The 23239-nt window shown below is 37.6% G+C and overlaps 1 protein-coding gene across 1 annotated transcript in view; it reads left to right on the top strand.

Moving 5' to 3' along the window:
- The window catches only part of PREX2 (phosphatidylinositol-3,4,5-trisphosphate dependent Rac exchange factor 2), a 177121-nt gene extending 171478 nt beyond the window's left edge, over positions 1 to 5643 (top strand). The window contains exon 41 of the mRNA XM_054057421.1: positions 1558 to 5643. Coding sequence (XP_053913396.1) covers positions 1558 to 1603 — 46 coding nt within the window. The 3' untranslated portion in view covers positions 1604 to 5643. The remainder of the gene's footprint in view (positions 1 to 1557) is intronic.
- The last annotated feature ends 17596 nt before the right edge of the window (positions 5644 to 23239 follow it).

The raw sequence follows: 23239 nt of genomic DNA, 5'->3' as shown, positions 1-23239 counted from the left end.
ATGATCTTCAGGTCACATTATGGTGGAGATTTGAAAGCAGTTTGCACTTGCTGTTTGGCTGACAGAAGTGATGCTCCCTGTTCCTACCATCCATAAATGATACTTCGTGCAATTCCCGTGCAATTCAGAGAAAAGTTATTTAGCCCATGGCCATTGTGTATTGTCAGTGTCCCATGGTTTTTAACTCCCAAAGGAACTGAAATCTGAGAACAGCAGCTGTTCTTGCATAGCCATTGGATGCTTTTTCTGACAAGATGTGCCTCGATGATGAAGAGGTTTTCACTACTCACAGGGGCAGCCTTACATACTGTGTCTCATACTTTCAGTAGCAGAGTATCTTGGCCCATTGATTTTGAACTGTTTTGGAGCCCAGCCTTGTGTACGGATTTTTGTTTTCTGCATTGATTTGTATTATGATTTTGAAATGTATGAGTAGGTAAAATGGAGTCATATAAATTAATTGGACATTTAGCAGGCAAATTTGCAAACTATACTTGTAAAACTCAGATACCCTGAGCATCTTAAATATCTTTAACCCCTAAGACACTGGCTGATTCACCACCCTGCCTGTAGCGAGACTTGCTAAACCTGCTGTTTCTGTTGCTTTAGTATTTCAATATCAGAGATTCTTCATGTTAAGTATTAATGCACACACTGTGTCATTGTCTCTTCATTTTTGACTTCTGATGCTTTTTCTCCTTGCTATGCAATTCTCAGTCTCTTCTGTTTGCTTTTCCTTCAGTGATATTTCCCTGAGGAAAATATGTAATCTCTGAATGAAATCACATCTATTGCTGTTCTAATTGCTGAGAGATACTGTATGCTGGGCTTACAGAACAGAGACCAAGGGCAGAATGATTGCTGTTTATTTTCAGTATTCTTAACATTAGGGTAAAGTTTCAGACATTTGCTAATTACAAAGTCCATGCAAAAGGGTTTAATAGGAAGTCCAAAGCCTTTATAAATGAAGGAGTGGTTATTTCAGTCCATCCTGAGGTAGTTAATTGGATCAAACCTCACTGGTCTCGACTTCATACATTTAGCAATGGAGGGAGAGAGTTTAAAGTCTTGATGCTGGTGTGTCATGTGCCTGACGTCTGTCTTAGATTCTTCAAATAGAATCAGTTTTATAGGGAACTGTGTTAGAGTGAGGTCTGACTATTTGCAAAACCAAAAAAAAAAAATGAGACAATTGCGTTCACTAAGCAACTTTCCCAATTCAGAAATTCAGAGCAACAACTAATACTGGGATTAGTGGAGACTAAGCTTTCTCCAGAATGGGGTCTTCAGAGCAGAAATATGAAAACTTGACCAAACTGGAATGTCTTTATAAAATTGCTTATAGGTGTGTGTTTTAAAGGTAATACTTTCCATGTAAGCGTTCACACTTTTGAATAAGATTTTACTCATTTTATATCAACGTTATTAAAATTAATACAGTACCTCTTGTTTTACAGTGCAGGAGACTTAAATTTAATTTGTGTTCCTTAAATTTACCCATTTTAATAACGACCGGGCTCTTAGTATAACAAATGCTTTGGTTTTTGTCATTGTCAGATTATACAAGCTATGCCAGCCACCACCACCTGTTGGAGAAGAATGAGGAGAGCTGCTACAGAAAATAATCCAGTAACGGCCTTTAGGATACTGGGACTTCATGACAAAATCTAACTGCACTAGAGCAGTGTGTGCCTGTGGCTTTGATAAATAAAAAAACCCTTTACTCAGGTTAAAGAAATACCCTAAATATTCTCTACTGGTATTGAAAATTGACTCCCAAAAAGCACTCCGGCCTTACACTAGTAAAACAGGAATCTTCCTTGGGAATTTTACACTGGAATCAGATTCATTTGATGTGTCTAGTTCAGCCACACAATAGGCATAGCCAGAAGCTTGAAAACAAATGTCTTGTTCAGAGAGAATGACTTCACTTGTACACTCTACAGAATGCATTCTTGTGGAAGGAATAAAAGCCTAGATAAACTAGGCCTGATAATGAGCATGCACTTCATATGGGGCCCTTTGCACTGATAAACCCTTTTTCCCTGTCTCTATATAGTTTATCAGAATGACTAATGTTTCAAGGATATAATGTAACTGAGGTTTAAAGATGGAAGACTCATCTTGGAATTGTGTTTATTGGCTGTAGGCAGACTGCTGCTATCAACGTGTGCTCGTAATCAGTAAATATAGCCATATCTTAAGCAGTCTGCTGTCATGCTCCTTTAGAAAGGAGTATGTATCTATATGGCATATGAGGTGAAGTTTTGCTGTTCTTCTGTTGCCATTATAATGAGGAAGGGTGAGTCTGATCTTCGTCAGTAGTTAGACTGAATTTCAAACTCTATCTAATGTACATTCTACATCATTGCACCTCTGCATTTCAGAGTTTTCCAGAGTTGTGTTTATTCTTATGCAGGACTATACTGGCAAACCTATGTAAGGTGGGGATGAGGCAGTGCTGTTATGTTTAACTGGAAATGTCTGGAGTTTAAGCTAAAGCATAGCTTGGGGGTTTGCTGTTTCATGCTACCATTTCCTGTATTTTGTCAGAATTGTTTTGTATAGCATTTCAGTTCTTTGGAGTGGTAATTGTTATAGATTGATTTTGAAAGCTGTACTGAGTATTTGGAGGGCCCAGGGAAAATGTATCTGCATTTGTCTGCTCTTTTGGCCAAAGTATTTTCAGAGAAAATGCCCCCAAATGAGGTTTCATATGTGAACACATTAAAAAAAACCCAAACCTATACTCTGAAATAGTTCTACTTGCAGCAGTAGCTACACATTCTATTAAAGCAGGACATAAACTGTCTGAATAAAATTTATTTTTTGTACAACAGCAGCCTATAGTTATGCTGTAGCCATCAAACCTCACAACATAATATTTGCATGTTGTCTAAGTATTTATGAAATCTTCAACAAATATATGAATCCACAATGAGATGCAGGAAAAGTCAAAACAAGGTGTAGTCTTGCAGAGAGTGTTCGTTAGGCAGGATATCTAGGGGACTTTTTACTTTTTCTCCAAAGGAGGAATTAGGGTTCCTACCTTTTTCAGTATTCTTAATGTTTTTACAGACTTTAACGTTGCTTAGAAAATAAATATTTTTATATATCCACAGATATATATGTCTGCACATCTATGTGAGTTTCAATATATATGTATTTATGTAGTCATGTCAATTACTGATCGGTCCAACCTGAAATACACTTCAGTAACAATTTCTCCTTTGTTCTTTGAAGTTTACACTCTTTCAAGTAACTGCAAGATGTGGGACTATAATATTTTTTATTATCAAAGAAAAAAAACAGACAGACAAACTCATAAAGTCTTACTCTTCAGAAATTTACTCTTTTTGTGGGAGACCTAATGCATAAGAAAGACTAATGTACATAAAGACTTATGATTTCTGTTGCTATTCTAGTCATAATCTTGTGCTTTTGTACAATGTGTTTTGTTCAGAGAGGCAGTATTGGCTTCAGTAGTTCCTGCTGCAGGCAAAAGCGCCAGAAATGTTTCAATTTCTGCTTGTCAGACATCAGGAGAACAGAGGAGCCATAACCTCCTCATGCCAAGGATGGTGCTGGTGTCAGCCCTGGCTGTGAGCTCTGATCTTCCTATGAGGTTTGCCCGCGTGAGGTTTGGTCTTTTATGACCAAACTATGAGGCAAGTCACCTGCATGAGCTGCTAATCCTCTGTAGTGTAACGCAACCTAGAGGACAACATCTTTGGCATGCGTACACTACTGTAACTAGTCATCACTCTTTTCATTGCATTGAAAACGGTAGGAGTGCAAATATACCAAAATAGTCTCCCTGTATAATATGGCAGTTGGCTAATTCATTTTGTTGTTGAAAGCAATGGGTAGTGGACATGAATAAAAAGCAAGGGACAAATATAAGCCAGTCAATGGACCAAATTCTTTAGCTATCGTTTCATGAGTGTGTATCAGAAATCTTGACCTCTTGTTTTTTATCTAATTTTCAGTTCTTTCCTGCCCCCCAACCCCTTCTAGAGGCAGTTTTCAAAAACTTGTTTAGCACTATGAGCTTCATTGGTGACCCATACTGCAAAATAAAGAATCTGTTTAGCCTGGTATCAAAGAAACTGAGAAACTTAAGCCCTGGATCTCTGGGATTACAGATAGCACATAAAGATAAGATTTTCAGAGGAAATTGGGCAGATATGTCTTACTGACTGTCTGTGGAAAGTGGGTGACTAATTTCTCAGAATTTCCCTCAAAAGCCAGCATTTGCTTGAAACATCATGCATGTTTTCAAAGTGCTTTTCTTGTCCATCTGTTTTCAGAGTGCACTGCGCACTCTTAACATGTCTGGTTTCTAATAACATATGATGGATCTTTAAGAAACCCATTCTTACATTAATTTACATATGTTCATTATTAAAGCTATTTACCTTGTTTGGTAAATATATAGAGGATGTGTTTTTCCTTATGCAAGGTGCACTTGCAGAGTGAAAAAAATCCATTCTCATCATAGTTTGTTTATCCTCTCCTAAAGTTTTAGACTTGCAGATGACAAAATGACCAAGAGAGATGATTTACACGAACTGTGACACCCGTACCTTGTTATATCCTTGCTTCTCCTGCAGCAGATTATGCAGCCTATTTTTAAGACAACGTGTTGTACTGGTTTAGGGAAAGCATTCTGTATTTTAAGTTTACTTCTTCATCCAAGACAAAGGTAATTCTTCTGGGAATAAATTCAAGGCTCTAAAGACATACATTACCAAATACTGACTACCATGATTCAGTGATGGTCTGTAGGGGATTTCTAGGAGAGATTTTACAGCTGGGGAGGGAGGGTTAAGGGCCAAGCAAGAGCTAAATTGCCATAGGGTTCATACTTGGAGAAAACTTATATTTTAAAGTAGAGCTGATAATATTTGGCCTGGTTTTGTAACCATCTTCTTTGAATAATAGGATGGTGAACAGTCTTTAATCTATGAAATGATTATTGATTCAGTCTAATTCCAAATTAAGTATTTCATAACACTTCTTTTTCTCTTAGGTTGTAAATGTAAATTAATGAAAAAAGTATATATTCCAGTTTCTCAATGTCAAATATTTTTGTGTTTAGGGATCTATTTCTAAGTAAATATTCCTGCTATCAGCTGAACCAACAAACCAATTTTATGGCCACTGAAAATTGCAATCTGTAGTGACTTTATAGATAATTTTCACTGGAGTTTAGCACATGCATCAGATTTTTAGGTATATATTTGTATATTTTAATGCAGTCAGTAGTGGTCAGAACTGCTCTCCTGCTGGTTTAGAGCCGAAACAATTAAGCTTAAATTGACAAGGATTTATACTAATCATATTTCATTTCATTTGTTAGAATCCCCTAATGGAAAAAAATGAACCCATTTTATTGATCTGGTTTTACCCACAGAAATGCGCAAGCAAACAACAGTGATTTTTGTTTATTAATTCATTGTCAGAGGTAGTGTGTATTTGTATGTATTTAAGACAATTGCCTGAATGTGAGTATACACATCATGGTTAAGCATGATGCTCAGAAAAGTATCTTTCATTTATTTTCATTTAAATTGTGAAATCAGTAACTGTAGTATATATACATATTTTTCCATATTCTTGACTTCACAGCTACTTCATGGATATGTCTGCCAGCATTTTGCGCATATTTTGCACCATTTTTGTTTAACATTATGAAAAGAGGAGAGTTTCTCAAGCTAATGCATTGTCTTATGTATTTTATCTCTGTACTTGTTGATAAATGCAGGTAGTGCTTTTCTAATTGTACTCAGCAGTACACACTGGCATTGGTAAATTAGATGCACAGTACATACCTGTCTCAGGATATCTGAATTTTTCATCATTAGATTTTGAAGTATAAAAAGATACTGAACTCATATTTTTCTATGCTGACAAGTAAGTAAGGTTTTTATATATACTGTATATATCAATCAAGTTTTCCTAAAGAATATATATTAGGACTGTTTCCCTTTTCCTGCTAGAAGGCATGGGTTTATGTTGTCTTGTTAGGTATGTATAAATGAAAATACAGCATGCACAGTCATGCAGATGTTAACACCGGCAAAAAATTTCAGATTGTCCGGAGGCAAATCAAGTAGTCATTTCTTACATTCTTCTCCAGAAATAACATCTCCATGGTAGAAATCTTGTATGGCTAGGGTGGGACTACTTCAGAAATAACTTCTGCTTCATTTTGAAAGTACAATAGAGTGTTCAGGTTACCTAGGACTTTCTTCAAGTAGTTGGTTCCTGGGAATATCCACGACATTTTGTATGTGTGTTTCCTATCTGTACCACGCACCAAATTTAAAAGACTAAGCAGCCCTATTAACTTTTTAACAGCCTGTATATAGTGTATGTATTTGGCTATACTTGTGTTACACTTTAAAGATGAACTTAATTTCTGCATTGAGTATTGCACATGTTTTTCAAATGAAGAATATATTGTTTGTAATATCTCATTAAGCACAAGACAGCATTGCTGCTTCGAAATAGTATGTATAAGTACAGCCATACACAGAATCAGCTTTTGTTTGAAAGCATCAAACTAGCAGAACTGCGGGTAGTTGAGTTTGTTAGAAGTAAACTTTGGAATTTAATGTTAAATATCCTTGAAACATGGATTTAAATCACTTTTTCCTTTTTTGTAAAGTGCCTGTGTAGTATACTTTGAATCTGTTGCTATATTGATTATGGGTTAAACTAATACTGTGTACTTTTAGATCTGTGGTTTATTTTTTTAGTCTACCTATCAAAGACTGGAATGGTAACAGTGTATTATGAAATGTCAGACAGCAATAAAACCATTCATAATATGGCCACTGCAAATCTCTTTATTTGGAAGCAAGGAATAAGTTGTCTGTCTGTCTGTCTTTAACCCTTTCAGTATGACTGTCCTAGGAATTCTGCTGCAAGAAAACAGAAATTTTAAACTTCTAGAAATAAATGTTTATAACAAGAAGCTCTTCTGAGAATCCACGCCCAATCTGGGTTCATTGCTGGCAATAAAGTACATCTTTATAACCAGTGGAAAACTAAAGCCTGAGCAGTAGTCTCTGGTTTGGGGCAGTTTTATTTTATGAAGGCTGGATGAGAGACAGGCATGAAAATTCATTTCTGGTCCCATGGTGCCATTACTGCCTAAAAAAGGTCCAAAGCCTGTGCGCTTTCTGGCATTCCCTTGTGTGAGCACTGAAGTGTGAAGCAGTCATCATATGTCCACTGCTGTGCACAAGGATAATCTGACAAGCATAATGTGGAGTGTTGCGCTCCATGTGCTAAAAAACCACCTGTGAATGACTGATCCTTTAGAGGGATTGGAAACTAGCTCCTAGCTACTGTTGGGATGCCAGGGGTTTGGGAAGTTGCTCTGTTTCTTTCACAGGACTGAAAGCTGATGTGATATTAGACCTTACTGAGCAGTTGTTTCTATATGAAGGAATTTGATTTTTTTACGTGATGTTTGCGATCAAGACCAAGAGGAACCGTGGAAGCAGTGTTTTATAAAATCCCTTTTGTTTTCTATCTTCTGCTAGTCATAAGGAAGGTGAGAATGAAAGTATATTTTGATAGCTAGCTTTCAAAATACAGATTACTTTTTTCTTTTTCTTCTGTCCAAAGTATTCTCCTCCCAATAATTTTATGAAGGAAGGCAGCATGGAATTTCAGAGAATCATTGAAAACACAGAAGTAACCAGATTATTTCAAATATGGCCTGATTTTCTACCATCACAAGTGAGGTTTCTTTTGTTTTCAGTGTTCCTTTCAGTGGTCTTGACTTGCTGCCATGAATACATCAGAAATAAAATCTAAAGCATTTTCTTTATCATTGCACACAATGGGAATAAATAGTGCTTTGAAATGACTTCTGAGTAAGGTACCAATTACACCAGGGTAGCACTTGGGTGTCCAATAATTTCTCATCTTCCATGAGAAAGTATTGCTATTGTCATTATTTGAAAGTCAAAATGTCTGCAAAGGGACTTGCTTACACATATGTGTCAGAGTTTGTATGAGGCAGAGCACGAGTCCACAGTTCAAAGAAGGTAATGTATCTTTGCCTCACATCAAAGTTTGTGTCAGCTAATCTATCCTAGTTCAGACACTTCCTTTTAAATGTTACTCATAAACTAACTTTTACTATGTATTTGATTGCCTTTTTTTTATGACTCATTATGTCATGCAGAAACAGGATAAAAGATGCTCATACTTCACCTATTCTGATGAAGTGGAATTGTTAACAATTACTTCATTCTTGCTCGTAGAAATCTTAATTCTCTGAAACTGTTTTCTCAGATAGTACTTGATTAATTTTTCCCCACTCATTTCTGTATATGATTTTCCCCTGTGGAGCCGCTAGGATCCTGAGGGCACCAAAAGGCCCTAATTTCTCCAACCAGCCTCGCCCCTGCACCCACTGGACATGGATCTGGGGCAGCCTCAAGCCTGGGAAGCTCCTTTTTCCAGCCTTATCTCCTGGGTTGACCTTGAAAACTGTGTTATGAGTAGCTTTGTCTCTAGTTTCTGACTGGACTTTCTGTGTGGACCCTGCACCAAATCCAATGTTTTGACTTGTCTGGTCATCCTTGGACTATCGGCAGAGCTTGTTGTCCAGGTATTGCCAGAGGGAAGTCTGTGTTCATGTGCAGGTCATGGCATGTCCTCCTTCAGGGGGTGGACCTGCTTTTGCTGCTCCCTGGTCTAGTATATGTACGGGCTCTGCCATGTCTAGCGTACTGCTGGTTTGTGTTGTATTAAAGCAGATTAATGGATTAATAGATTTCTTTATCAGGGTAGGAGGGATTTTAACATCTCAAATAAATATTTGGTGTCTTTTGTTGTGAAGCATAACAGCCTCTAAAAGCAGGAGGAAATTGTATTGGATATATTCTGGGAGCATTATCAAATGAGAGAAACACCAATAGGTTTTGATTCTGCTTTCATTTAAACAAATAACCAAATCATCATTGACTACAGAGAACAAATCCATAATACTGGGACTATTATGCCTGCCGGACTAGCTTGAATGCTTGTCAATGTGTTTAGTTCACCTAATTAATGAAACTATTCATATCTCAAGACAACAAGCTTGACTGGAAATGAAAGGCAGACCACGTGTAATCAATGGGGTTTTGTCAGCAACAAGCCATAGAGTAGGTCTAATCAAACTAATACAGGGCGTGATTGCAAGCAAACGAACATCTGTACTGCATTAAATAAATTAGTCAGTACCTCATTGCAAAAGTTAATGACAACCCATCACCCAGATTAAGGCAGAAATCACGTCTGATCCTGATCAGTGCTACTTGCTCATGTTGTCTTACATTTCAAAATATATTAAGAGTTGAATTCAAATTCGAGACAAAGCAAAGCTTGATTGAATGTTTAGCAATATATATTAGATGCTGCTCCAAAATATGAAAATATATAAAGCTTTTATATATTAAGAAGACGGGTAGGTGTTTGGAATTTTGACAGCACACCCTGGAAATTGGTAGCTTGGGAAACAGGGAAATAAGTATAATCATGTGCCAATTCTAAAGGACAGTTGTGGGCCTGATACAGACAGAACAGACATTTCTGGATTAGTTCCCATGACTTTGAGGGAAAGTAGTACTATTTGAAACTGTAGTGTGGGACTAAGCTACATTATCTGGATACTTCTCACACAACAGTCATGAGGAGAAGTTCTCCTTTAGTCCTAATCCTTGTGTTTAAGGAAACACAAATTCCTTACCTGATCATTGCTTCTTTTTTATTTTTAATGTGAGAAATGATCAGCGTCTTGCTACTGTCCCTGGTAACAAACCAATGCATAGAATGGGGTTTTAAGAGTCTTCCCTCCCTTTTTCACTTTCATTTAATAAACTCATTTATTCATGCCAGGTGGATGCCTCTCAGAGGATCAGTAGAAGGTAAGATTCCAGTCACGTTGATGTTATGCCTGTTGTGCCTTCCACATCTCTGTTGAAGGTCACGGTCTGTTTGGAGCTTCCTGCAAGAGCACCTGTCCTGGTGGTGAGCAGTCAGGCAAAGAGAAGACTCAAATGGAGGAGTGACCAAAGTGAGTTGAGATTGTGGTAAAACACACCCTATTTCCATTGGAGTTTGACGGTTATCTAAATGAGCTTATAACAAAAACAACCCAGTTCGACCTTACTAATGGTTGTTCATGTATCTGATTGCTAGAAAACCAAGAAACAGATATTCTGTACAATTTAGAATGAAAGTGGGACAACTGCTTATATAAAGTCTTAGAACGGTAATAATGTTTAAATGAGAAGGGCAGAAAAAACAGTGGAAATCCCTACTTTGCCTCTAGGTATCCTTAATATTTAAATTTGCTTTAGGCTACATTAGATCAAAAGAATGAGGATGTATCCCTCCTTATAATCATTATTTCAAGAGAATCCACAGCAGTTCAAAACTTTCTCTGAAGAAGTAGAAAATTCCACTTTCCCAAGTCCTATTTCCCTTTTTCCAAACACCAATAACCACTGTGAACCTTCCTTAGAGCAAGCTCAGTGGGGAGGACAAAGAGTAAACCAGCATGGAAAGTAGACACTGCTCATGTTCAAAGGCAATAAAATCAAAGGTGCTGAAGGATTTTCAGATGTGCTGAGCCATAACCATGTTCTGTTTCACTCAGCCTTGGTCTGATCTATGTCACTGAGCAGAGCTGTCGGTGCAGTGCTGAAATACAAGCTCTGCCAGATTATTTCCAAGTTGTCCTAAGTGTAAGTAAGCCTGCTTTGGGTAAGGTGGGGTGAAATGGAAGAAATGTGATTCCCTTTCTTGTGAAATTTGCTGTTTGGTTCACATACAGAACTGTACAAATATGCTGCTGTGGGAAATAAGACTTTTTGTCAACCTAGATGTTAACAGTCAGTCTACTGAAAAATAATCTGCTATCTGCATTCCGAAAGGACGGTTGTGTAGTGTTTCAGCTACAGGACAATAGCATGAAGATGTGAGAGGACAGGCCAGCTATGATGTTGAGGTTTCTCTGGCTTGCACTCTTATTAGTCCAGTGCACCTTGTGCAGCTTCAGCAGGAGAGAGAAAGAATTGTTGCTCTTCCAGAGCACAGCCAGGCTGCTGGTGTGCAGTCCCAGGATAAGCATGTTCAACTATTTTAATGTGGAGAAGACTATGATGTTTAAAAACTTTTTATTGCTGGGCCAAAAACTCTAACAAGGTTTTTATACCTTTTCAGCATGTGGTCCAGTCTCATGTGTGTTAGATGTTTGTGCCTTGGTTAGATATGTGCCTTGGATGAGGCCTGCTTTGTTTCCAAATCCCGGAGGACCTTGGATGAAAGTCAGGCTCCAACCTATTTGCCTACCAGCCCTAGGTGTACCCAGAGCAGAGCTACAGTTGCTCAAGGGATTTTTTTCAGCCAGAAGGGAGACGTCTGGAGAGTTTAGGCATACTCATAAGCCATTTTGAGAAACATCTTTCGGCTTAATCACTGGCATCCTGGTGTTGGTAATGAAGTTGTAGTTATCTAAAATTAAAATCAGAAATTATGTCATGTTTTTCAAAAGTGACTCAGGACTGGATGATCAGAATATTTACCTATGTATATTCAACTGGCACTAATATAAAGGAATTAATCCAGCTTTAGACTTGGATTCTGACTTGCAACCTGGCTTATATTCGTTTAGTCACTGGTGTCAACAAATGCTAAGTAGCCAGGCATGTCAATAACTTCTGAGAACAGAACTAATGCTTCTGTTCCATTAGTCTGCTCTGATGATTTTACAGTGCTAAGTTCTTCTGACTTTTGGCAAGAAAAATCTTAAAACTCTTTTATAGGATATTTGTATTTGGAGACCTAACCATGAAGACAACCACTTGTTAAGATATCTGAAGCTTGGTCCAAATTTTTTCCCTGGCAGTTAGACATTAAAATGCTTCTGAAAAGCCCACCAGGCTATCTACACTGTAAAGAGGTAGCTTTGAGCATCTCATTTAGATGCATATAAAATGTAAGATGAAGGAGGTAATATTCATAGTGTCATAAACTCCCTTCAGAACACAAGTGAAATACCAATTCTTATAAACAAGCTTGATATTTCATTTAGGATTTTCCAGTCATAAGAGCAGTGCATATTTCTTCATACTGTCATGAAGTTCCAGTACTTAATATTGTCAAAGCAACAGCCTTTCACTTGTAGTTCAATTCACTATGTATTTGTCTAATTTGGTGTGACTCATTGCTGTAGAGACCTTAGCACGCAGCTACCAGTCCTAGTGCATGGCAAGTTATATTTAAATTCTTACTGGCAAAATGATCAGTTATTCAGAGATTCTGGCTTGTATTCAGAGCTTCCTTTTCTCTAATTTCCTTACCAAATGTCCTTGAATATATAAATGTCCCTACTGACTATCTAATGGCAGGCTCTCTGGCTGGCTCCCACCCACTGCAAACCTTATTATTCACACTGTATTTGCACCACCACACCTTCCCAGGTATCTCACCTATCCAAAGATTTTTCAAATTCATGCATAACCTGGAAGATCAGAACTCAAGTCAGTGCTTCTGTTGGAATAGCAGGGATAGAACTAATCTCCAACAAGTATTCGCTGAGGATAATGAAAGTCACTATAATAATTCTCAAAGATTCTTACACAGTCATCATATTCATGCCATTATTCAGTCCTCTAGATACCACATCGTTCTTAGATCCATGTGGAAATGTTATAGATAGTCTCTCTGTCCTATTGCAGGGTTGTAACTAAGTTAGGAAAGGAGGACAGTTCAGGACCATGGCAAGGAATTTTCCAATCACTAACATGCACTTAAGTATTTACTTTAGGTAAATGCTTAATGCATGGAATCTTTTCTGCTTCAATATCTGTAAAACGTGAATAGTAGTTTTCCTTCAACCTGTAAGGTCTTCCTCTCTTTCTCTATATAAAAGCATGTAAATGCTGCTTGCAGCCATCTGTATCAAAGTTTTTGATGCTCTTAATGCCAAGCAACCTTTAAGGTCATGATATTTGCTCCACTAAAATTCCACTGCCTAGCTGCCTGCCTGCTTTAGGCCGCCCCCAATACTGTCTTTATCCAAATAATTATTTAACTTCTTTGGAAACACAAAGTAGATATTCTGCATGTTTTGCTAGCAGGAGTATCAGAGCTCACAGACAACATTGAGAGGGGGGCAGTATAGCTACATCATCCTCAAGCAGATAAGAGTCCAACTCACCTGCGTTCATGTATTTTACTGGCAGGAAAGCACTATATACAGTTCCATGAAAATGGGAGAGGTAGATCCGTGTCCTCTTGAGTTTCTGGAGAACTGGTAACTTTTCATAAGCACCAACAGAGAGAAGAGGTGCACTGCTGATTCATTCAGTTCTTCCGGTGGAGGCTTCCAGTAGCAGATGAACCCTAATTATTTCACCACATGACTATAGATTATTCCTATAATAAGGGAATTACATGGGCCAGACATGCCAAGTCAGGCCCATGTCAATACTCTTCAGGCTGATTATTAGGGTGGTATTTATTCTGAACCTATCAAAAGAGAAGCTTTGCAATTTGCCGAGTCTATAATTCTGCTAACGATAATTAGCTCTGCTTTGCCCTAAATGTTCTAACAAACCGTTCGTTTGCACCAAAATATGTTCAGCAATACTTCTGTATTCTACCTACATAGTGAGCAAAATAAGTAAAGTTTTACATCAGTATTAATTATTTAGCATGTTCTCATTCTCTAAGCATACAGAATCTTCTTTTCTTAAATGCCTCCATATTACCTAACTGTGAGGAAGAAAACAGCAGCTGAGGAGGGTGGGGAGATAAGTAAGCTGGTGAGATGAGTAAGCTCTTCAGATACTGTGCTCAATAGCCAGTAATATTAATGGCAAAAACTTTTTGGCCTCAGGTGGTTTTGAAGGACCCTTCATCTGAACGAGAAGATGCTCTCAGTGCCACAGATGAAACTAAAAGAATAATCTGAATGGCAGTATAAAACATTTCAAAGTTGATTTCTCACATTAGGTGAGGGTTGGAAGCTGGGCCTGTACATGAGCATATTTGGGAAAAATACAGACTCTGTTACATGGAGGAAAAACAGCTATAGAAGAATAATAGATTAATCTTTCATATATCCATAGATCTGAATAGCTATTGGATTGCATTCAGAGTGATTTTTTTACTCTTCATAAAATTTGCTCAGACAATAATATAACTTTGTAGTCTTTATTATGACTTGGGATGAGTAAATTTTATAAATTGTAGTTCTGTAATCCAGCAAAGAAGGATATGGATTCTTCAGCCACTGATACTGCTCTGAAGCTATATTAAACATGCATAGTTGATTGCCATTGTGTTCTTAATGCTGAAAGGGTTTCTGGGAGCCAGAACACACCTACAATCAAACGAGAGGAAGATGTGTTTCAGTATTTCTGTCATTTTATTCTTGGTGGCAAGCATTTTGAAGAGCCCTTGAGGATGCTTAACATGCAGAAGCATCTTCCAGACTCAAGCGGCCAAACTGACAGTGGTTTAAATTTAGATTTGACTAAGCCTTAAAGTGCATAGTTGCTTTAATTTGTTTGGGAAAGAGCATCTCTAGAACATGTACCTGGATCAAAACATTCTTTCTAATTTTTATTTAAGGTTCTTTAGATACACACACTGTGAGTGTCTATAAAAGTTGTGGAATAGGAAAAAAACCCTTTCACACTGCATGCCAAAGAAAGATTATTCGGGATAGGGATCAGTATAAACACTATATTGCCAACAAGCATTTTCTTTTATGTCACTGCAGAATGCTTACTGGGAAAGTAATGCATTAAGGCATTAGTTACCTCTTAATTTCCAAAATGAATTTTGAAAAATCAGAGGATTTCTTAGGACTTTTAAACATCATTCTTCCTGGAATTTCCTTGATGTGTATGTTTGGTATCCAAAGAAAGAACAATTTGGCAATTAATTTTCAACAGTTCTTCAGAACTTGCACTGAGAAAAGTGAGGTAGAAGTACACAGGCCTGAGGAAACAATAAATGAACAAAACTACCCGAAGCCCTCCTGCCCAACACTTAGCTAGAAAATTCTGTATGTTTGGATTACAGTAAGAAACTGCAAATGAAGCACCATAGAAATGTGAAGAATAAGGAGCTTCTATGTGCTGAATGAAACTTAAATTCCAGGAAGGGGAGGTGTCTGCTTTGCTGGTACATTTTCTTTTTTTTTTTTTCCCCACTGGAATTCATGCAGTACCAAACAGTTTTACCTGCTGTGGAAAAAAACCTTTTTATTTTTCCCTGAGATAAAGAGGATAATCTGAATCTCTGTAGTAGAGAAAGACTATTGACTACTGAAAAATTTGAATTAGCAAGTAGATGAGACTGCAATCACTAGAATTATATGTAGTACTAGTATTGATCATTTGGACTGAATTCCTGTATTTTTAGTGAAGCAGTTAAAATATCAGGGGTCACTCCTCCTACGAAAAAAATTAAAGATGTTTTTTCGTTGTTGCACAGTGTTTTCAAAATTCTCAGACATGTCTACTCCTATAGATTCCACTCTCTGGAGACATTTCAAGGCTCAAACTTCAAGCTTAAATTAAAACAAACACAAGAATAAAAATCTACTTCTTACCATTTTTCATTTCAGTGGTTGCAAAAGGAAATCATTGCAATGCAAGCAGCTAAGCTGTCACATCTCCTTATCCCTAGAGGACTTCAGAGGGAACCATATACAGGTAGAGTGGCACTAGTTTAAGTCTTGCTACCTATTTCAGAAACAACTGAGGGCTGGCATGTTATAAGCTGTGAAAAGTGTGAAAAATCATTGTGACTTGTCAGTTGAGAAGATCTACTCAGTAATTACATAAAAAAATGAGATGGGAACTGCATCAGTTGTTCCAGTTTTTCAGACTCCATTTGGAAGTGTCTTCTAGAGCTGAACATGGGTTAATGAAAACTAGAGCTTTGTTCTTTGCAGTGGAGACAGCTATGTACATCTGAATTAGATTGGTTTTATTTCCTTCAGAAAAGAAAAAAGAAAAGAGCGCATGGACTAGAAATTTGCTGGTCCAGTGGTTCCAGAGGCATAAACACCATCCTTAGATGGATCTGCTTCTTGTGCTGTTTGCAGTATGTGTTAGTAAAGATATTTCTACTTGGCTATATTGAAACAGTGGAGAAAGGGGCAGATGATTTAAGACTAGGTGCATTAGGCACTGACAGACTCAGTGATGTCTCAAGTAAATCCGATTTTATTCCATCTTTTTAAAATACCAGTGATGCTACTTATCCAGAACGTCAAAATGTTTCTTTTGGATAGAAGTTATGATACAGAACTGAATCTGGATTTCAGCATGGACCACGGCCTCTTACTGGACACAGAAGTACCATTAATGGTTTGCATGTCTAAATCGAGCACTGGATCAAAAGCTGCTTAAGCCTTTGGGGAAGAATAATAAAATTTAGGCCCTTGAATGCTTAAGTTATTTTTGAAAACAGGATGTATCAGGTGAGTTGGTGAGTCTCTGCAGGGCTGTGTTTTAAGGAGTTCAGAGTATTTTACTATAAGCCTGCATGCTTACGTCTGTAGCAAAAAAGCATCAGAGGAAAGGCTTTATGTAGCATGATGGATACAAATGTAAAACCAAACTACAACTAATTCTACAAGATTTTTCTGGTAAAACGAGGCACTGTCAATATCACATCTTGCATATGTGTTTTGCTGATTATAACGTAGAACACGTTTTGAAGGCTCTTACTGTAAAGGCTTTTTTTGCCAGACAGGAGGGAGAATTTTCTTGGATACTGTAATATTTTGTTAAATTTGTGACATGGAGGAAACAGAGAAGATTACTATTTTGTACTTAAGCAAACCCTGTTGTCATTTGGAAGTTTCCTTTTCTAAAAAATATATGTAGTAGTAAAAAAAATAATGCTTATGGAGTTCTGTTATGGCTGATACTTTTCTGGAGCAACTCCATAGACTTCAAAGGCCACAGCTGACAGCTGCACATGATCATTATGACCAGATTATCAGTAGTACTAAAAACCAGAATTCCCACTGATTTCAGCAAGATCCTGATGTGTTCACTGAAGTAGACAGTTCCATCTTGGTAAAACATGAAAAAATAAGGCTTGTAGGCTCATAGAGAGACTTCAAAATTCAATTGCTACAGGGAGAATCTTTTTAAAGTAATGTAATTAAACCATTTAAAAAAATAAATAAATGCAATAGAAGAATAAATCCAAATAATGAAGCCTACTATCAAACAATCTCAGAAACTCATCCTCTCCTCCAAAATAAGATTATTCTAGAACAAGCCTCAATAAGCTTGCAGTTATTTCTAGAAAGCTCTATAAAGCTCTATAAAAAGCTCTATAAAAAGCTCTATAAAGAACACTGCATCATGTAAAAAATCAGCCCTAATTATTTTTTTATAATTGCCCAACTTAATTCCACACCTTCTACAAATCTTTGATGAAGCAAACCACTGCTTTATACACTTGAGGTCAACAATGGGACAGAATCAAATGAGGATGAAAGTTGGCTCTGTCAAACTTAAAAACAAAGAAAACATTTTTGTAAAATGCTTTGGTTGGGGTTTTTTTGTTGGTTTTTTTTCTTCTGTTTTGTTTTGTTTTTAAATACCTCGGCATTTTCAAACTTTTCCTGACTTCATATGATGAGATGAGTGATGGGAGTCTTCAGAGAAGGCTTTGAAAACCTGTGCTTTAAGTTTTGTATCTTAAGGCTTTGATGCAAGTTGTATCTTCAAGGAATAAGCCCACCCTAGGCGTGCTCATAACAGCTGCAAAACCAGGATACTGGTTTCCTAAGCAGCTAGTACATGCAGCAGTACAAAATATTGTACATTCCTAGAAACAAGAAGGAACGTGCATTCTTCATATATACACTTTTTCAGGAACAAGCAGAGAAAAGGAGAAGACTCCAGACACACTAATCATCAGGCTCAGGATTGTGAAATTCAGGTTGTCCAAGCAATGGGTACTGGAGATCATTCTGGAGAAAATTCACAGAAACACTGAAGCTATGGACCTGCCATAGCACAGTGACTGGCCACAGAGGCAGGGACTAGCCGAGGAGCTTCGTAAGGGACATGAGGGCAAGAGGGTAGAACAAATCTAACAATGCTTCTGGGAGTGTATTAGGTTTCCTCTCACACCTGATCATCATGCTATCATAGTGGCCTTCCTCTTGCAGGAGCCACCACCCTCACATCTCACTTTGTTTTCTTAGGGTTGACAATAAGCCTGATGCTGCCTGACACGTTCATTGATGGGCTGACCAATGGGATTGCATGTACCTTCACAGCACAGCTGGGAATGGCACCAAAATAAGGGGAGTAGTAGATGCACTGAAAGATGGGGTGCCATTGAGAGAGGCCTTGACAAGCCAGAGAAATGGTCCCATGGCGACCTAATAGAGTTCAGTGATGTCAAATGCAAAGTCCTTCACATGGAGCAGCAGTGCAAGCTGGGGTAACTAATTGGCTAGGTGACAGCTCTAGATCCAAGGGCCTGGGAACAGCAGAGAAGAAGCTGGTCATGAGTCAGCAGTTGCAATGAAAACTAACCACATCCTGGGCTCTCTTAAGAGTGTAAACAGCAGATCAACTGAGTAATCCCACTTACTTGGCAGTTACACAGCTGGAGTACTCTGTCCAGTTTTGAATGCTCCCAGCACAAGAGATGTCTACAGACTTGTAGAGTACAGCAGAGGGAACACAGGGCTGGAGCACGTGGCACACGAAGTAAGGTTGAAGGATCTGAGGTTGCTCAGCCAGGAGAGAAGGAGGATAAAGAAACAAAGCCAAATTTTCCTAAATAGAGCAGAACAGGAGCACAAGATGTGATAGTCACAAGATAAAATACAGAAAATGCTGCATGACCACTGTTAAGGGATGGAACAGTTGTCACCTTAAGCACTGGCACAGTTTGCCTCAGACAGGCTGTGAAATCCAGCCTCATCCTTTGATCACTCAGCTAGAAAACACCCTAAGCAATCTCATCTAACTTTGAAGTCAACATGGCTTTTATGTTCCCTCTGACCTAAATTACCGTGGTTGTTGAATCAATTGCCACTAAATGAAGGCCTCATCCACCAGCATGTTCCTTCCAGACATGCTGACCCCAGACTGGTTCCCAGATATCAGCACAAGATAACGCCTGTAGGTTCCACAGGCTTCTTGAAGACACTAGATGTGGTGAGCCACATTCTCAAATACAGCTGACTCCCTCTGAAAATTCTGGACAGGCTTCCTAGTCGTGCCAGGAGCATTGAACCCTGTGTCTTCAACAAGTAGCATTGAATTTCTGGAATGAAACTTCCTCTTTGTGATGTCTGGCTGGAATGGTGTTAAACAGTTCAGTTGTCAGTTGTCAGTTGTCAGAGACCTGAGCTGCTGATGGAAATGTCTCCTGTATGCCCTGCCAGTTTTCAAACACCAGTTCTTTCAGATAGTTGACTGTCTACGTAGCAATAGGTCATGTTATGCAATGGTGGAGACTAGGGAAAGCCAGATACGCTTCAGATGGTATAGACTGTTGAGCAGGAAGATCAAGAGGGGCAACAGGAAGCAGTAGTTACTGCTGAGCTGAATTTGGTAGCTGTGGGTACCTTTGGCTGTGTCTACTGCATGATGGTTCACCAGATGTCATGAGAGGCCTCTATGCAAGTGTGAAGAGATGCATGGTAAGTGCTGTGCCAAGCTACACTGCAGCCACTTGGCAGTATGGAGGAAGTTGCTGTGCTCACGGAAACACTAGACTTGAGTTCAACTTTACCATATGCAGTTGGCCTCTTTGCCCTTTCTTTTATAGATCTCAGAGATAAAGGAGAAAAATATTTATGGTTCCTTACACGCCAAGAATGTGATTACATACCACTTACCCAATTACTCCTATTGACTTCAAATGTGTGGTGGATGTGTCAGCAATTTCATTAGACTGTCAAATGAAAGGCAGAGAAAGATAAAGATCGAATGCTGCATCATGTCTAGAAAGAATTATTTGATGATAAAATACAATAGAAAGGTGAATGTGATTTTGAAACCAATAACATTTTCAGCCCTCAAATAGACCTGCACAGTAGTTAAGAGATTTCATTTTCTGTAGTAAAGAGACTCAGAAAAAGCATAACAAAGAGCAAAAGTAGGATGAACAGGAACTCCCAGGCTGTTGACTAGTCAAGTACCATCAAATAGTGGCCTACAGTAGTTACTTAAACCATGAATACAACATTACTTTTTTACGAAGTCAGAACTTCTTTACTATAATAAAAAGTTTCAATCCAAGAACATATCAAGAAAAGGGTTGTAACTCATCTGTGTTGTAGGGCCTGGATGTGAGATGGAGAACAGAATCCTAAGTAGAGCTTTAAAAGAAGCTATGGTATGCTTATGAATATAGAAAGGAGAAATATTTGAATACTTAGTTTTCTTTGCTGCCAATAAAAGCAGTGAGAGGGATTCCTTATGGGAATGCAGAGATGGAAATCTGCGTAAAATATAGCCTCCCCATAAGGACCGGAATACTCTGCTTTCTCCCTTTTTGGAATGGTCTTGATTACCTGTTGAAAAATTAATAACAGAGTACAGAGATTGTGATGATAAAGGATACATGCTTCCATCCATGCAGTGCAACAACTGGTGACATCACAATATTTCAATGCAATTTAGAGAGCCAAGAATCGTTAGAGAAAAATCAAAGAATAAATGTATTTTCCTAAAATGAAACAGCATTATTTTCTTAGCTGCCCAAATATTCTGTAGAAAACTGTACTTTTTTATAAAAAAGATGATTTACTTTAAGTACACTTTCTCTGTTAAACTTTTTTCAACAGCTTTTTTTATTGATGAGAAAACAAACTATTTCTGGGTTTTGGTTTTTGTTTTTTTGGTTTTTTTTTAAACTAGAACTGAGTTTCACATATATTGAATGCTGCTACAAAGAGGATGGGAGTTTTTTTCCCCCTCCATGTCTTTTGTGTGAAAGATCTCAAATAGCAGAAGAAAAACAAGTGAAAATTAGAAATGCTTTCTATCATGACATGAAGAGTTGGCATAGGAAAGGTGTGCAGTCTCTCGCACCGCAATTCTTAAGGAATATATCTGACAAACATACAAGTGAAACTGATGTAGCTGATTCTGCTTTTGAACCAAAGAACTGCATAAAGGACTTATACAAAACATTTCTAGCCCTAATTTATGACACTCTAGTATGACCCTGAGCTTGCCCTGACCCACAGGCTGATAATGAAAAACAGTCAATGTTCATTTTGTATCATTCGTGGTTTTGCACATCTGCTGGCATCAACAGAAAGAAGCTCTTTACTTCAAATGTTCAAAGTCACATTTTGGAACTGATAGGATCTGGTCCTTTAAAGCAAACACAAAACCACTTCAAAAGCAACAGTTACCATAAAATTTCTATTTTAAACCCAAGCGGAGTGATTTTATTTTCAGTCAATGTAAAGCTATGCAAAATAGAAGTTAAACATGAAGATACACACTTCAGCTGTTGTAAATAAGAATGGGATTATTGTAATAAATTAAACCATTTCTGCTTGCTCCAAAAAGTTATCTGATCATAAGCATTTCACTACACCACTCTACATGCATTACAGAAGTAAAAATTATTTTCTGCCACAGCTTTTGGGAAGACTCGTGCTATCTCACCTATCAGGATTTTGAATAAATTGAGGAACATGTAAGATCTAAATCCTGCAAAATGTGGATTAGAATAGAAGTATGGGAGCTCTGCCTGTGCAAAAACTGGAATTGCGACCAAAAGGAACCAGAAAGGGTGTTCTGCATTCTACAGCAAACATTAATAACAGTTCACCTCACCTATAGTATATGCAGACTTCTCGAATGGACTGTGCTTTAGTGTCAGTTTTTCAAGGCCCTTACAACTAGACCTAATCTTTTACTTCTTTATTTCTTCTTCATTCCTTGGGCATTATATATATATATAAATATATAGACATATATGCATGTGTGTGTACGTATACATGTGTGTATGTATGCATGCACGTATTTAAATCTGTTCTGTTCTTTTCGAATTGCCATTTTTTCTTTTTTCTTTTTTCCATTTCTCCTGCCTCTGTGGACTGGCCTCACATTCCCTGAGGTGCAGATCACTCAACTCCTATTGACTCTGTGCTCATTAAGTTATTAAGAACTGTAAAGTTAAGTATATGTACAAATACCTTCAGCAACAAGCTATCAGCTGTCTCTGGATGCCTATATTTCAACATCTGGATATTGCTTCTACATGATCTTATAGTTTCTATGACATCTATTTAAACGAGGCAAACCTGATTGCCTCTGTACTCCTACTGGCCCTGGCTCCCTTATTAGATATTGGAAATTCTTAACACAGTACATTTTTCAGTCTGAATTTTCACTGAATTGCAGTATGCAATTTCTGTCTGTGTTCCCTAGTGTTTTAACCTGCCCCTCTTCGTCCAGGAATTTCAAATCATTCTGAATGCTGCATGAATCTTTTTCTAGGAGAATTTGTTCCATTAGTCATCATGAGTTTTAATTACTGAGCTTTAACTCTCATTTGCATATATATTTAAGGTTTTACCATGTCTTATGATGTGGGTTTTTTCTAATTATTACCTGCTCTCAGGATATAGCTCTTGTTTGGTTTTGCTATATAACAAGCTTACTACCCAAATATCTAATTGCCACTAAAAGCATTAGTTCTGTTGAAACATGTCATACCCATATACGTACATTTATATTTCTTTTAACGTGTTTTCCTTGTACAACTTACATAAAAAAATTAAATGGTTCTAAATTAACCTACATATGCATTAAAGAAAATGCATAAATGCCCAATGAAGTTAAAGAATAGAAATAATTAACATTTTTTGTCCATATTACCTGTTGAAGCAGTTTCACGAATGAGATATTGAAATTGTTTAGTAGATAATGTGCTAATAGTTTTGATCTCACTTGAAAGAAAATTTTTTGGTTTTTTATCTCACAATTCACTCGCCCAGTTCAGATAATTTATGAATAGTCTTTCACCGAATTCATATGCTAGTCTTTCTCTGGAACAAATTCTGCTGTCCTTATTCACCTCAGGTAGTGTCTTTGTCCACAAGTATTTTTGATATATATATATGTAAGTAGAAACTTTTATTATATATATTAATTGTAATGATATTACTTTGATAAAACCCTTCTGAAGAAGGAAG

The sequence above is a fragment of the Cuculus canorus genome, chromosome 2 (genome assembly GCF_017976375.1).
Source record: "Cuculus canorus isolate bCucCan1 chromosome 2, bCucCan1.pri, whole genome shotgun sequence".
In the NCBI taxonomy this organism is placed as follows: domain Eukaryota; kingdom Metazoa; phylum Chordata; class Aves; order Cuculiformes; family Cuculidae; genus Cuculus; species Cuculus canorus.
The sequence above is the reverse complement of the archived record's forward strand: the minus strand, read 5'-3'. Positions and strand labels throughout refer to the sequence as shown.